The sequence below is a fragment of the Canis lupus genome, chromosome 17 (assembly GCF_003254725.2).
Source record: "Canis lupus dingo isolate Sandy chromosome 17, ASM325472v2, whole genome shotgun sequence".
Classification (NCBI taxonomy): Eukaryota; Metazoa; Chordata; class Mammalia; order Carnivora; family Canidae; genus Canis; species Canis lupus.
The window spans coordinates 15767435-15783467 of NC_064259.1; the positions used below are offsets into that span (position 1 = coordinate 15767435).

Genomic DNA, 16033 nt, shown 5'->3' on the forward strand with positions numbered 1-16033 from the left:
AGAAAAAAAGAAGACAGCAAAAGAATGAAAAGAAACAATTAGGAATAGGCGTGAACTAATAAGATATGTAAAGACATGTGAGCCACAGGGAATGTTTCAAGAAAGTTAGGGGCTGGTAATGAATTTCTGAAAATATATAAATATCAAAAAGCAAGAGAAATGAGGCAATATTAAGAATTCACATTTTAAGAGTACTTTCTATAAACCAGGTGCTGTGCTAAACATGTTATAAATATAGTATCACTTACTCCAACAGCAATCTTATGGTGATGTGCATTATTGTTTCCTCCCTCTACCCCAACAAAACATGTGAGGAGATAATGGATTGAAAGATACTAAGGAATTTATGTTAAGGTCACACAACTAGTAAGCTGGATTGGGGCTGAAATTTAAACCCAGATGTCTGAATGACTCCAGAGGTCACATTCTTTGAGAAATTTTACTTATGTATATATACCTTATGTATAATTTCATTGGAATGGATAAATGAGAAATATTCTGAGATTTTTTTTAATAGTCAATATTTTTTAATCTTTTACATGCCTCATCTCTACTTCTCCTTTTCACTTCCATGCATATCACTTGGAAACACATCTTACTAACTTAGTTATAAAGTCTTCCATGTTTTTCTGTAGTCACATACAAATATTCATAAGTACTTATACACAATTTGATAAATATAAGTTGTCAGTGTTTGATAAATAGGAGGATATTATACACAGTTCAATGCATTTTGCTTTCATACTTAATAACACACGAAAATACTGCCAAATCTAACAGAATAACTAATTCATTATTTTTAATGTTTCTATAATATGGATACACCATAATTCATGTGACCATTTCCCTGTTAACAGGCACTCAATTAGTTCCCAGTGTTTTGGGACAACGTTGCAATAAGTACTCTTAAATCTCCATGTTCTTACATATATCCATACATACCAGTTCTTTTGTTTCTAATGGCCAGATTCCCAAGTATGGAGTTACCGCCTTGAATTTTAACAGGTGTTGCCAGACTGCTTTCCAAAAAGACTGTAAGAATCACATTTCCTCTAGCAATCTAGGAAGGTATCCTTCCCTTTATAATCCTATCATCAATAAGTAGTACCATTATTTTTAAGTCTTCAGATATTTTATACCTCACTCTAGTTTGCATTTCTCTGCTGCTTAGTGCATTTGAACATCTTTTAATGTTTGCTTGCTTTTGAACTTTTTCTTCTATGAACTATTTATATGCCCATGTTTTAAATGGGTTATTTATCTTTTTTTTATTGGCTTATAAAAGAATTTTGTATATTGCTGACACTCAACCCTTTTCTGGGCTCCTATATTTTACATACAACTTCGTAGATGTTTATTTTCATTTTTGTCATTCTAGTGTTCACATTTTAACTTTTGATCTACCTATATAACTATCTACCTTGTTTTCTTTCAGATAGAAAGCTACATGTGCTAATACCATTTAATAAAGAAACCATCTTTTCTCCAGTGAATTAAAATACAATTATTTTTCATATAATAAATTTTCATACTTACTGGGAGCTTCTTTTTTTTTAAATATTTATTTATTCATAAGAGTGACAAAGAGAGAGGCAGAGACATAGGCAGAGTTGGGAAAGCAGGCTCCCTGTGGGAAGCCTGATGCGGGACTCAATCCCAGGATCCCACAAGACAAAGATGCTCAACCACTGAGTCACCCAGGCATCCCCTTACTGGGAGCTTCTTAACTATAGAAATACAAACTTCAGAAAACCAAAACAAGGAAAAAAATCTTAAAAGCGGACAGAGAAGACATAGTATCCACAGGGGAACAAGAATTTGAATGTCAGATTTCTCATCAGAAATCAGGGAGGCCAGAAAAATGTGGCACATTTTTCAAGTGCTGAAGGAAAATAACTGTCAACCCCAAATTCCTATCAGGATAAATTACCCCTCAAAAGTGAAGGGTAAATAAAGATATTCTCAAGTGAAGAAGAACAAAAGGAATTTGTGACTAATAGATCTATCCTTAGGAAGTTCTCCAAACAGAAAGAAATAAGTAAATAAGGTTTAACTTCAGAAGAGGAAGAACAATGGAATGGTTAAAAGCAGTGGTTAATATAATGGACTATCCTCTCCTTATAAATCTTTTAAATCATATTTGATGATTGAACCAAAAGTTATAGCATTGTTTGATGTGCTGCTCAGTGTATATAGAGGAAATATGACATATGTAAGAAGTGGAGAGGGTAAAAGGACCTAAATATAAGTAAGGTTTCTACATTTCACTTGAGGTAGTAAAATGTCACTACTAGCAGGCTGTGTGATGTTACACATATATAACCGTTATATCGAGGGCAATCACTAAAAAAAACAGTATACTAAGCAATAAACTAAAATAAAATGTCAAACGGATTTTTTTTTTTTTTTTTTTTTTTTTAAAGAGAGAGAGCGCGCAAGTGGGACGGGCAGGGGCAGAAGGAGAGAGAGGATCCCAACCAGACTCCCAACCAGCGTGGAGCTAATGGAGTTGGGGGGGGGGGGTACTGAATCTTACCACCCAGGAATTATGACCTAAGCCGAAATCAAGAGTCAGATGCTTAACTGAATGAGCCACCCAGGTGCTCCCAAATGGAATTCTAAGAAATATTCAAGTAGCCTACAAGAAGCAAGAAAAGAGAAACAGAAATGAGGAAACAGACAGAAAAGAAATAATAATAAAATGGCTGAATTATGCCCTAAAATATCTATAATTACTTCAAATATGAATGGTCTAATTATACCAGTTGAATGGCAAAGAAAGGTAGTAAGGATTTAAAAAGAAACATGACCAAACTATATGTTGTCTACAGGAAACTCATTTCAAACATAATGACATGCATAGGCTGAAGATAAAAGAATGAAAAAAGATACATTGTGCTAATATCATTTTTTTTTACTAATATCATTTCTTTTTTTTTTAAATTTTTATTTATTTATGATAGTCACACAGAGAGAGAGAGAGGCGCAGAGACACAGGCAGAGGGAGAAGCAGGCTCCATGCACCGGGAGCCCGATGTGGGATTCGATCCCGGGTCTACCAGGATCGCGCCCTGGGCCAAAGGCAGGCGCCAAACCGCTGCGCCACCCAGGGATCCCACTAATATCATTTCTTAAAAGCAAATTTGGCTATATTACTATACTATATTACTGTCACAAAAAGTAGACTTCATAGCAAAGAAAATAACTGGATAAAGAGGGACACGTCATAATGATAAAAGGATTAATTCACCCAAAAGATCTTAAATGTATGTGTGGGGCGCCTGAGTGGCTTAGTCAGTTAAGCATCTGCCTTCAGCTCAGGTCATGATCTCAAGGTTCTGGGATCAAGCCCCACATTGGGGAGTGCTCAGTGGGGAGTCGGCTTCCACCTCTCCCTCTGTGCACATGCTCCCTCTCTCTTTCAAATAAATGGATAAAATCTTTTAAAAAATATATATTCAATGAACAACTGACATTCAAAATACATTAAGCAAAGACTAATAGAGCTGAAAAAGAGAAAGAAAAAGGCACAATTATAGTTGGCAATCTCAGTAATCAAAGAACTACTAGATAGACAATCAACAAAGTGGGGAAGAATGGAACATCCCATCAACCAACAGGATGAAATTGACATGTAACTGACATCCAATACCAGCAGACTAGGTATTCCTTTCAAGGGCCAGTGGAACACTCACCAAGATACACCATATTCTGGGTCATACAACATATGTAAAGGAATTAAAATCATTTAGCTTATGTCTTCATTATGGAATAAGGCTAGACATCAATAATAGAAAGACAACAAGTAAATCTCCAAATACCCAGAAACGAGAGAACACACATCTACCTAATCCACAGGTCAAAGCAGAAGTTTCAAAGGAATTTTAGGAATACATAAAACTCCATGAAAACGGAAATACAATATATAAAAATTTGTGAGATACAATGAAAGCAATGTTGAGAGGGAAATCTATAGCACTATATGCTAACATCAGAAATGAGAAAAGGTCTTAAGTCAATAACGAAGAAACTAGAAAAAAGAGTAGAATAAAGGTAAGGCAGGCAGAGGAAGAAAACAGGCAGAGGAAGAAAATAAATATCAGATAAAAAAATCAATAAAATTGGAAGTAGAGAAAAATGAATTAAATAAAGAACTAGTTCTTTGAAAAAGACCAATAAAATCAATAAAACTCCACTGAGAAAGATAGAAGGCACAAATTACTAATACCAAGAATGAAATATAGGTTTATCACTAAAGACTCTACAGAATACTAGTGTGCTGATAAAGACAAAACCAAAGACAGCACATGAAAAGAAAACTATGTACCAATACATCTCATATCTACATCTTAACAGAATATTAGCAAAAATAATCCAGCAATATATAAAAATATTATATATTATGATCAAGTGGGACCTATTCCACATATGTTTAACATTCAAAAATTAAACAATGTAATCCACCATAACAAGGTGCTAAAGAAGAAAAAATATATGATCACATAAATTAACTAAATATACACTATATGATCCAGCAATTGCATTCTTGGGTATTTATCCCAGAGAAATAAAAATATGTTCACACAAAATTTCAAAGGTTTATAGCATTTGTAATTGTAATAGCCTATAACTGGACACAACCCAAATGTCCTTCGACAAATTAATGGTTAAACAAACTGTGATACAGTCATACCATAGAATACTACTCAGCAATAAAAAGAAACAAATTATTGACATACTCAACAACTTGAATGGATCTCAAAGGAAGTATGCAAAATAAAGAAATCTCAAAAAGTCCTATACTATATGATTGTGTTTATACTACATTTTTGAAATAGGCAAAATTATCAAGTTGGAGAATAGTGGTTACCAGCGGTTAGGGACTGGGGTGTGATGAGATGGCTGATTATATGAAGCTATATATATGTATACACACTCAAATGAGTGCTTGTGAAATAGAGGAAATCTCAGTAAATTCTGTGGATATATTAATGCCAATTTTCTGCTTTAAGTTATACAAGATACTACCATTGGGGAAGGTTAGTGGAATGGCACATGGGGACCTCTTTGTATATTTTTTTTGCAACTTCCTGTTAACCTAGAATTATTTCAAAATAAAAATTAAAACCACGCATATTTATTTAATTGCAATTGGTACAAGTGGAATTAAAGAGAAAAATTGAGAATCTTATCACAGCCCAAAGCTTCAAGACATACAAAGCTGAAAGTCACCACATAATACAGATGCATAAACAGAAATTTTTTTACAGTCTGCTATAACCATTAAATTTATATCCATTCCATCTTTCTCCAAATAGCTGTTGAAGCAAGAATCATATTCTATGTTGACGTAATGATCATCTTACCAACTGCAACAAAACCACGTTCTTTTTTTGTAGTTCCTTTCCTTTGTGAAGTACATTCTCATCCTTCTCTTCTGACCTTAACAATGGCTGCAAAATAGGCAGTACAACTGATGTAGTATTATTTGTCCAAAGTTATAGGGCTTTAAAATAGTAAAATCAATTCGATAGTCTTCTGACTCCTACTCCAATACTTCCCAGTCACATATCACTCTGAAATTTTATGCAGTACTACAGACTCCAAAAAGATCGCATATTATAGGAGAAAGTCAAAGGAATGGGCATGATGCACATTATACCAAAATTCTGTGCAACAGTCTCTTGCTCTTCCTTGATAAGTGGTCATGAAACCACCAATTTTACAATTTTTTTACTTTTATATTTCAACTAATTTTGATATCTTAATGACCGCATACTAACCTCCAGTGAGATTCTTCTCAACCTGTTTAACTGGGTCAGAAGAAGCTTATATGATGAATACAAAGTCTATCATCCCCACTGCAGAAGTACCAAAACTTCATGAAGCACATGCTATACTCATGATGAACTTGCAGAATTATCTTTTCTTGAAAAAGTAAAAAAAAAAATTTTTTTCATAACTCCTTTGCGGGTTTTAAGCCACCAACTATTATTGTAATCACACACAAAATAATTTTTTTATTGTCCCAGAAAGCAATTATAAATTGTAATCACACACGAAATAATTTTTTTATTGTCCCAGAAAGTAGTTTTCAGCTTCTGGACATCAGCGAAAACCAAGAATTTCACAAATTTGTATGAACTTCTCTATTTATATATTAAATACACTCACTGAAAGTAATATACCAATTTTCCTTTGAAGTATACTTGAAGTAGATTTCAGAATTAGCATTTAGTTCTAAGTATAGTAATAATAGAAATGAGAAAATGAGAAGAGGATGGGCTTTTCAGGAAAGAAAAAGAAAATCACCTATTACAAAGGTCGAAGTTATCAAAATAAACACCAGTTTCAGAGGAGCACCTACTGTGTTGCTTTGATTGCCCCCTATATACCTATGCTGGAAAGTGGGGCTTTAGGTCTGTAGGCCTTCTTCACCTTTAGGTGAAAAAATGGAAAAAAAAAAATCCAAAAGAGACATTTCCATTTATGGTTTAAGAAAGAAGTTCTTAAAAAAACCCACACAAGCCTTTACGAGTAAAGATTCCAGAGATTTTCCTAACTTTTCTGGGTTTATCTTTCACTATAGAGCTTTGCTCTTAGAATGAAAGTGGGTTGAGAACTATGGGTCAGGGACCTTAGACTATGAACTCTTCCAGTGTTTGGCATACCAGACATAAAGCAGGTGTCAGATTACTACTCCCGAAGAAGAAATGAATTTATGAATCAAATGAATACCTGTCTCATCCTGCCTGGTGTGGAAAACCAGGAAACCCAAGGGTGAGAGTTTAGGCCTCAGGGCGAAGGGTGACTGTAAAGCAGTGTGAGCACCGGATGCCTGCTGGGAAGATCACCTGGAGAGCTGTGGGCATGGGTGTGTTATTCTGAAACAGCTCATGTTCCACGAGTGCTTTGAACACTGTTCTAAGTGCTGTATGAACTACCTCGATTAACAAAGCAATCTTAACAGATACACTAATGTATCCCATTTTACAGATGAGAAAAACCGAGGCACAGACGCCTTCCAAAAAAATACCACAACGCAGGGCAAGTGGTTAGAGGCAACTGAAAGCCTCAAAGGTCCCCCCACAACATGCCCTACTGTAAATTCAAGGGAACAAGCTCCGTTCTGACCTTGGTGCCACCGAGAGATACCTTTTTTTTTTTTAAGGTTTTATTTATTTTAGAGAGAGAAAGACTTGGGGGGGTGCGGGGGGGGGGGTCAGAGGGAGAGAGTGAGAGAGAATCTCAAGCGGATTCCACGCCGAGCTCAGGAGCCCGGAGCTCATGACCTTGAGCTGAGGTCCCCAGTGGGCCGCCGCAGAAAAATAAAAATACTTGAGCGACTAAGGCTGAACGTCAAGCATGTGGTCGGGGTGGGGGTGGGGCGCGTCAATTCAAAGGGTTCCTGCTGTTAACAAATTTGGGAGAGGCGTGGGGGAGGAGGCTGATCCTACGGGAAAACCTGAGATCCAACCAAAAGAGCCTCTGGTGACCCCGCCGATGGGACAAGTGGGGAGACTGCGATGCACGGAGCCAAGGGCGGGCCAGCTAGAGGAACTCTGATCTCTGGAGTCCCCCCGACCCAGATTTTGGCCCCTCCTGGCCCCTCCTGGCCCCTCCTCCTGGCGGTCAGTTGCCCAAGATCCTGGCCCCTGCCCCCCAAAAGGGCCGCTACAGGCCGCCGACGAGCTGCAGGCTGCACTTCGTACAAACGGCTCGCTACTGCGCCCACGACAGCGAGCGCTGGGGCAGCACCAAGGTGGTTCTGAATCCCGAGCGGTCGCAGCACGGTCATTCACGCCCCCGCGGGCCGCCCCACCGAGGCTCCCACGGGCCGGCCTGCCCGCCAGGCCTCGCGCAACGCCGTCCCCGCCACCTGCGGACAGGGCCTCACCTGTCCGCCTAGAAAGCAGCGGGCTCTGCCGCAACGCTCCTGCTTAGACGTCACCGGGAGCGGAAGTCCCGCCTACCCTGACGTCACGTCAGAGCGCCGCGCCGCGCCGCGTCGCGCCGCGGGGAGGCGGTCCCTTTCGACGCGCGACGTGCTCAGGGCTGGGAGCTCCCGGAGCCGGGCGTGTGGGGTACGTGTTCCCGGGGCGGCGAGGCGGCCGGGAGGGTGTAGCTGCGCGGGCGGCCTGTGCTCCCTCCCGTCTGAACGTCACCCTCCTCTTATCCCGGTTGTCCCGCTGTGCCCCGTTCTCCATGCTCGTGTTTCCCTTCCTCCGTTAATGGTTCCATCTCTTCCTCTGCCACACACCCAGGAAAGTTGATTCTCGGGTGACCTTGTCCGTTAGCATTTAGACGGCCCGCCTGGGCCACTCCGCGCTTTTAGCAAAATGTGGGGAAATGTCGGTTCCAGAGGTCTGTCGAGCTTAAGGCACCCAGCCTCCATGAAGACCAAGGTCACAGTGGCCTTGTGAACTGCTGCATCCTGAGTACCTGGCACGTAGGTGAGCGGCGTTCATCTGTGCAGCAGAGCGGTAGCGAACGCGACGTGGGCCGGGAGGAAAGCAGAGGAGCGGACCCGCAAGGCAGCGAATCAGCCGCGGCTAAGCGCCTTCATCCTTTGGTATTCAGCTTCTCCGGGATAGACCCCACCCTCCAACCGCTTGTCCGGCATAGACTGGTACCGCTCGTTCATTTCCTCTCCACTTTTCAGTGTTACTTCCTTAATACAACAGTTAACACGATGGGTTTAGAAAAAGCCTCTTAAGGTCCAAGACTTTCTTTTTTTTTTATGAATTAACTCATTTTTAAATCCTCACAGCAGCCCAGTGAGGTCACTATTAACCCGTGACCGCGGAGCCTGGAAACACAAATCCACAAAATAAATAAATGAGTGACTCTTTTGCATGGCATTGCCTATGTTCAAGGTCTGCATTACTAATGCACAACTCAATGTATGCATCTCAATGAACAGGATTCACTAATGCAGGCTTTCTTTCAGCGCTTGTGAATGCTTTTGCGGTGCATTTCGTTAAATAAGCCTATGCCAGAAAACTTAACTGAGGGAGTTCAATCATTTAAAAAAAAAAAAAAATCTTTCTAGGCTGATGGCTACTCTATTATTATCCCCATTTTTACCTGCAGGATAAAATAAGGCACAGAGAAATTAACTTGCCCAAGGTTGCATGGCAGAGCTGGGTTCTACAACTCTGTACAGGGCATAATGCTTGGATGAGTTCCCACCACCTCTGCTTGTGTTGAAGCACTTATTCTTCTACACCTGGGTTACTTGGAGCAGCCTCATAATTTTTCCTTTAAAAAAATTTTTTTTTTTTTATTTATTTGAGGGAGAGAGTAGTGTGTAACAAGATGGGGGAGGGAAAGGGAGAAGCCGACTTCTTGCTGAGCAGGGAGCCAGATGCAGGACTCGATCCCAGGACCCTGAGATCATGACCTGAGCTGAAGGCAGAAGCTTAACCAACTGAGCCACCCGGTGCCCCAGCCTCATTCTTTTCCATGCATTCTCTCTGCTGTTTCTGGAATGCCCATACTCTCTTCAGCAAAGCTTTCATATTTTTGTGCACACTATTCTCTCTGGCAGGATTGTTCTCTCTCCCTTTCCTAATTCTTCCATCATCTCTAACACTAACACATCATGCAAGATTCACTTTGGCATGGCATTTGCTGGTGCCCCCAGGTGGAGGCCTATATCAATGATACTTATGTTCTTCTGTTAGGGTGCTTATTTGTCTCCAGCATCAGACTGTGAGATCCCAGAGAACAAGTACTCCTTCCTTCTTATATCTTTGTATTTCCTAGGTCTAGAAAAGGGTCTGAGACATGGTGAGCATTCTGTAAATCTGTGTTTAAATGATTCCACTCAAATAGCGCCCTGTGAGGCCTATAGGATCCATTTGGCATCTGTTCTAGGTGAACTTGTATTGTCACACCTGAAAACCAATGCGGAAAAAAAGATATATAAAAACTCCACAATACATAGACAATGAATGAGAAAGTAGGAAATAAGAAAGTAATAAAAGAAAATTAAATGGTGGGGGTGCCTGGATGGGTCAGTCAGTTAAGCATATAACTTGATTTTGGCTCAGGTCATGATCTTGGGGTCATGAGTTCAAGCCCTGCATTGGGCTCTGTACTCCTTGGGGAGTCTGCTTGAGATTTTCTTTCTCCCTCTCCCCCTATCATTCCCCCTACTCTCCACTCATGCACACACACACACACTCACTCACTTTCTAAAATAAGTCTTTAAAAATAAAAAAGAAAAGTAAATTACAATGTGAAGGAGAGTGGGTCAATTAGGTTGGACAGTCAAGGAAGCATCTGAGCTGTCCTAAATGGTAAGAAATCAGCCAGAAAATGTAGTTGAAGGTAACTCCTGCATTCTTCACATCCCCTGTGTTCGTTCAGTCTTCCCTTCTTTCTTTTGGATATTTGTTTGTTTATTCACGTGAGAGAGAGAGAGAGAGAGAGAGAAAGCACAAGCAGCAGAGGGAGAGGTATGCACCTCCCCTGGAGGTGGGAGGGAGAGTAGCAGACTCCTCACTGAGCAGGGAGCCCAACCCAGGGGCTTGATCCTAGGACCCTGGAATCATGACCTAGCCGAAGGCATGTGATTAACCAGCAGAGCCACTCAGGTGGGACTTCTTTATTTTATTTAAAACATTTTTAATACAAGTGTAGTTAACATGCAGTGTTTTGTTAGTTTCAGGTGTACAATCTAGCAATTCAACAATTCCACATATTACTCAGCGCTCATCATGACACCTATCTTCTTAATCCCCATCATCTATTTCACCCATCCTCACCTACCCACCTCCCATCTGGTAACCATCTGTTTGTTCTCTATAGTTAAGATTCTGTTTCTTGGTTTGTCTCTATTATTTTTTCCCTTTACTCATTTGTTTCTTAAATTCCACATGTGAGTGATATCATACGGTATTTCTCCGACTGGCTTACTTCACTTAACACTATACTCATTAGCTCCATCTATGTTGTTGTAAATGGCAAGATTTCATTCTTTTTTATGGCTGAGTAATATTCCATTGTATATAATACTATTTCTTCTTTATCTGTTCTTCTATTGATAGACGCATGGACTGCTTCCATAATGTGGCTATTGTAGATAATGCTGCTATAAACAAAAGGGTGCATGCATCCCTTTGAATTAGGGTTTTTATATTCTTTGGGTAAATATCCAGTAGTTTGAGTCCTGGATCGTATAGTAGTTCTATTTTTAATTTTTTGAGGAACCTCCATATTGTCCTTTAATACTAGCTCTCGTATCCTAGAGCACTTCTCTATCTAAACACTCCTCTCCTTACCCACAGCTTTAAATACCATTTATAGGTTACTCTTGAAGTCACATTTCCAGCCTAAACTGTTCCCATGGGTTCCAGGCTTATAGACCAGACAACCTTCCTAACATTTCCACTTGAAAGCTAAATAGGCATCTCAAAGTTAACATATCCCACACAGAACTATTGATTTCCCACCCCAAGGACAGGAATGCATCCAGATCTGAGTACAAAGTTGAAACAGGATCTAGAAAAAAACAGCTGAGAAGCGAGGCAGGATTCTCTCTCTAGACTTCACTTCTCTCTGGGCATCTGTTTTGTTATCATTCTTTGGTCCTCAGGCTCCATGACAGAATATGGCTGTTTACAGCTCATGCAATCTATGTTGTAGGTTGAGGAGTTGTGAGTGCTGTTCAGATAGTTTCTGCTTTCCACCTTCTAGGCACTTGCTAGGAAGGTACTTTCCTTATAGTTCAGGGGAGGGTGGGAGGAGGGGAGTGACCAGAAGATGTGAATAGTTCTGTCCAATGAGTTATGAAGAAAAATGTTATGTCACTGCCAGGTTAAGCAGTTGATTCCTTATGTGAGATCCTCCGTCACCGTCTTCTTTCACAATGTGATGACAACATTCAAGATGGTGTCTGTCCCAACAGCCGGTATCCTTGAGTAGCTGCTGTTGTATAAAGCCTACTGATCATCCTGTGATGAACAAATGGGAGGAAGAAATGCAGTTTGTTGTTATTTTTGATGATGTTATGGCAGTAAAATGTAGCCTATATAGGCTGCCTGGGCTCTTTCTTCTCTTGATTTTAATTCCAAATACTTGGGGGATAATTTCTGATTGGCTCAGTTTGGGTCTGGCTTCTAGCAGTTGTCCAATGATGAATGACAAGGGCTGGGGTCATATTGTATCTTATACAGAGGGGCTCTCTACTACAGTAAAGGGGGTCATAGTGAGTAGGCAAACATTCCACAAGGGTGTCTCCTGTAAACACGTGGTTATAAAAATTCGACCATTGTATACTGATTTTAAAACAATATATGAAATTGAAGCACTTTGACCTTTTACATAAAAATTTTAGACTCTCATTATTCATTCAATATTTATTGACCACCTATTACATTCCAAACTCTTTTAGGCACCAAGGACACAAAGGCAATCCAGAGAGAAAAACCCTTGCTCTCACAGAAACACAAATAAATGAAATGCATTAATATACAATGATGGCAGAACTAAAAGGATATGAGTCAAGGGTGAGGAGTGCATTCGTTACCTATTGTTGCTTAACAAATTACCCTCAAACATAGCAGGTTAAAACTGTAGATATTTATTATCCCACAGAGCCTTTTGAGGGTCAAGACTCTAGAGGCAGATTAAATGGGGGATCTAGCTCTAAGTCTTTCATGAGGTCTCAGCCAAGCTGGCTGAGCAGAGCTGCAGATATCTCAAAGCTCCACTGGGGCTGGAGAACCCATGGCTGAACTCAATCATGTGTTTATTGGTCAGTCACTGTACCTCATTGGCTGTTGGCCAGTGGCTGACCTACTCCAGGGGCACCTGGGGGCTCATTATAAAATCTTTCAGGAGCTGACTCCATATTTCACTGATGAAGCAATGTCCGCAAAAAGATGCAATGCAGTTTTCTGATTATTTAACTTCATGACTGAGTGGCAAGGAATGATTTATGGAAAGAAAGCTTCAAATCATAAATTGAGGCTTATGTAGAATAGGCTAATTATAGAACTCTAAGGAATATAATGGCCAAAATGAGAGAGAGACTTGTGTCAATTAATATTTATTGAACATTTACTATATGCCAAGTTTTTTGCCAAATGCTTTATGTAGTTCTAGAAGGAGAAAAGAAATTTCAAGACAGTTCAGATGATGACCTCAGATAAATGGTCTCCTTTTTTCCCTATCCATTTGGATTCATGTTTTTTGAGTCTTAGAGGAAGATTATAACGGGAAGCAGAAAGAAGTGATATTCCCACATAATCTGTGAGAGATTTTGGGATCCCAAGGCAGTACTCCTCAGGAACTACTGAGACAGATTATAGTACATATAGGAAATATGTCTCTTGTTGAACTCAGAGAAGCCTCTGTACAATGTCCCATGGACATGAAGTGATTTCAGGGGACTGTTAATCACATTCAGACCTTACAAGGAGGAACTTGCTGTGGAGGTTGTGTCAGAGCCTCTTGGCATCTCATAGGCAATGTCAATGAAGAGAAAGAGAAGAAAAATAGTTGTATTTTTGATATGGCCCAGATAAGCTATGGAGGGACCCATGAAAACAACTCCTGGAAACTGCCACACATGTTGAGGACCCTTTAGTGAAGGTAAGAGAGTAGCTGGGGACACTTTGCAGAAGGGATGGAGAGCCCACAATAGCAATGAGGATGAAACAGAGAAAGGTGTGACACTTAGATATTTATGATAGGAAAGAATGCTTCATTTTTCCCCCAAGATTTTATTTATTTATTCATGAGAGACACACGGAGGCAGAGACATAGGCAGAGGGAGAAGCAGGCTCCTTGCACAGAGCCCAAAGTGAGACTCAGTGCAGGACTCCATCCTGGGATCATGCCCTGAGCCAAAGGCAGACACTCAACCACTTAGCCACCCAGGTGTCCTAGAGAGAATACTTCTGATGGATGTTATAAAGATGTTAGAAGGTCCTATACTTACTAGTAAAGTATATTCTCTTCTTCCTCATTATTCCATTGCTCAGAAAGTTGAAACTCTTGGTTAGACCCCTTTTGAAATAGGAAATGGAGATTGAAGATTATGTAAAAAGAAATGTGAGGAAGAAAAAGAGCAAAGAAATAGAAGAAAATTTTTTTCTAAATATAGGAGACAACTAAAATTTATTCTGAATATATGTTCTTTTTTTAAAATATAAATTCATTAGCCAACATAAAGTACATACTTAGTTTCAGATGTAGTGTGCAATGATTTATCAGTTGTGTATAATAACCAAAGCTCATCACATCATGGGCTCTCCTTAATGCCCATCACCAAATTACCCTATCCCATCACCCACCTCCCCTCCATCAATCCTGTTTGTTTCCTATAGTTAAGAGTTGCTCATGGTTTTTCTCCCTTTCTGATGACTTCCCATTCAGTTTCCCTCCCTTTCCCTGTGATCCTTTGCACTGTTTCTTACATTCCATATATGAGTGAAACCATATTATAATTGTCTTTCTCTGATTGACTTACTTCACTCAGCAGAATACCCTCTAGTTTCATTCATGTCGATATAAATGGTAAGATTTCACCTTTCTGAAGGCTGGTAATAATTCCATTTTGTGTGTGTGTGTGTGTGTGTGTGTATGTATATACACATATATACATACACACACACACACACCATATTCATTGTGTGTATATATGCCAGCAGAATATATATATTCTATATTCTATAAGAAGATTTATATATATATATATATACCATATCTTCTTTATCCATTGTACCATATATTCTTTATCCAATATTCCATTGTGTATATACATACCATATCTTCTTTATCCATTCATCTGTCGTTGGACATTTGCACTCTTTCCAGTTTGGCCATTGTGGACATTGCTGCTATGAATACTGGGGTGTAGGCGTCCCTTTGGATTATTACATTTGTATCTTTTGGGTAAATATTTAGTAGTGCAATTGCTGGATTATAGGGTAGCTCTGTTTTTAACTTCTTGAGGAACCTACCTACTGTTTTCCAAAGTGGCTGCACCAGCTTGTATTCCCAACAGCAGTGTAAGAGGGTTCCCCTTTCTCTGCATCCTCACCAACATCTTCTTTTCCTGTCTTGTTCATTTTAGCCATTCTGACTGGTGTGAGGCAGTATCTCATTGTGGTTTTGATTTGTGTTTCTCTGATGCCAAGTGATGTGAGGCATTTTTTCAGGTGTCTGTTAGCCGTATATGTCTTCTTTGGAGAAATGTCTGTCCATATCTTCTGCCCATTGCTTGACTGGATTATTTGTTTTTGGGGTGTTGAGTTTGATACGTTAGTTATAGATCTTGGATGCTAGCCCTTTATCTGATATGTCATTTGCAAATATCTTCTCCTATTCTGTAGTTGCCTTGTAGTTTTGTTGACTGTTTCCTTTGTTGTGCAGAAGCTTTTATAATCTTGATGAAGTCCTAAAATTGTTCATTTTTACTTTTGTTTCCCTTGCCTTTGGAGCCATGTCTAGCAAGAAATTGCTGCAGCTGAGGTCATAGAATTTGCTGCCTGTGTTCTCCTCTAGGATTTTGATGGATCCTATCTCACATTCAGGTCTTTCATCCATTTTGAGTTTAACTTTGTTATGGTGTAAGAAAATGATCTAGTTTTATTCTTCTACGTGTGGTTGTCCAATTTTTGCAACACGATTTATTGAAGAGACCGTCTTTTTTCCACTGGATATTCTTTCCTGCTTTGTCAAAGATTAGTTGACCATAGAGTTGAGTGTCCATTTCTGGGTTCTCTATTTTGTTCCATTGATCTGTGTGACTCTTTTTGTGTTAGTACCATACTGTCTTGATGATCACAGAGTTGCAATAGAGCTTGAAGTCTGGGATTGTGATGTCACCAGGTTTGGTTTTCTTTTTCAGCATTCCTTTGGCTATTTGGGGTCTTCTCTGGTTCCATACAAATCTTAGGATTATTTCTTCCAGCTTTGTGAAAAATGTCAGTGGTATTTTGATATTCTCAATATATGTTCTAGAGATAGAACCACTAGTCATAAATATCAGTAACTTTTGAATTTTGGTTTTCCACTG

The 16033-nt window shown here is 39.6% G+C and overlaps 2 protein-coding genes across 5 annotated transcripts in view; one reads left to right on the forward strand and one right to left on the reverse strand.

Moving 5' to 3' along the window:
* The window catches only part of LDAH (lipid droplet associated hydrolase), a 104830-nt gene extending 96810 nt beyond the window's left edge, over nucleotides 1–8020 (reverse strand). The window contains exons 1-3 of one of the 4 annotated variants that reach the window (XM_025454553.3): nucleotides 7898–7962; nucleotides 5784–5928; nucleotides 5367–5453 (exon numbers count right to left, since the gene is read on the reverse strand). The gene's annotated coding sequence lies outside the window, so the exon portion shown is untranslated. Of the gene's footprint in view, nucleotides 1–5366; nucleotides 5454–5783; nucleotides 5929–7897 lie in introns of all 4 variants that reach the window. The other 3 variants (XM_025454552.3, XM_025454554.3, XM_025454551.3) reach the window with 3 other exon arrangements.
* The window catches only part of LOC112665009 (uncharacterized), a 69328-nt gene continuing 60821 nt past the window's right edge, over nucleotides 7527–16033 (forward strand). The window contains exons 1-4 of the mRNA XM_049095345.1: nucleotides 7527–7631; nucleotides 7670–7793; nucleotides 7945–8084; nucleotides 8363–8629. Coding sequence (XP_048951302.1) covers nucleotides 7527–7631; nucleotides 7670–7793; nucleotides 7945–8084; nucleotides 8363–8629 — 636 coding nt within the window. The remainder of the gene's footprint in view (nucleotides 7632–7669; nucleotides 7794–7944; nucleotides 8085–8362; nucleotides 8630–16033) is intronic.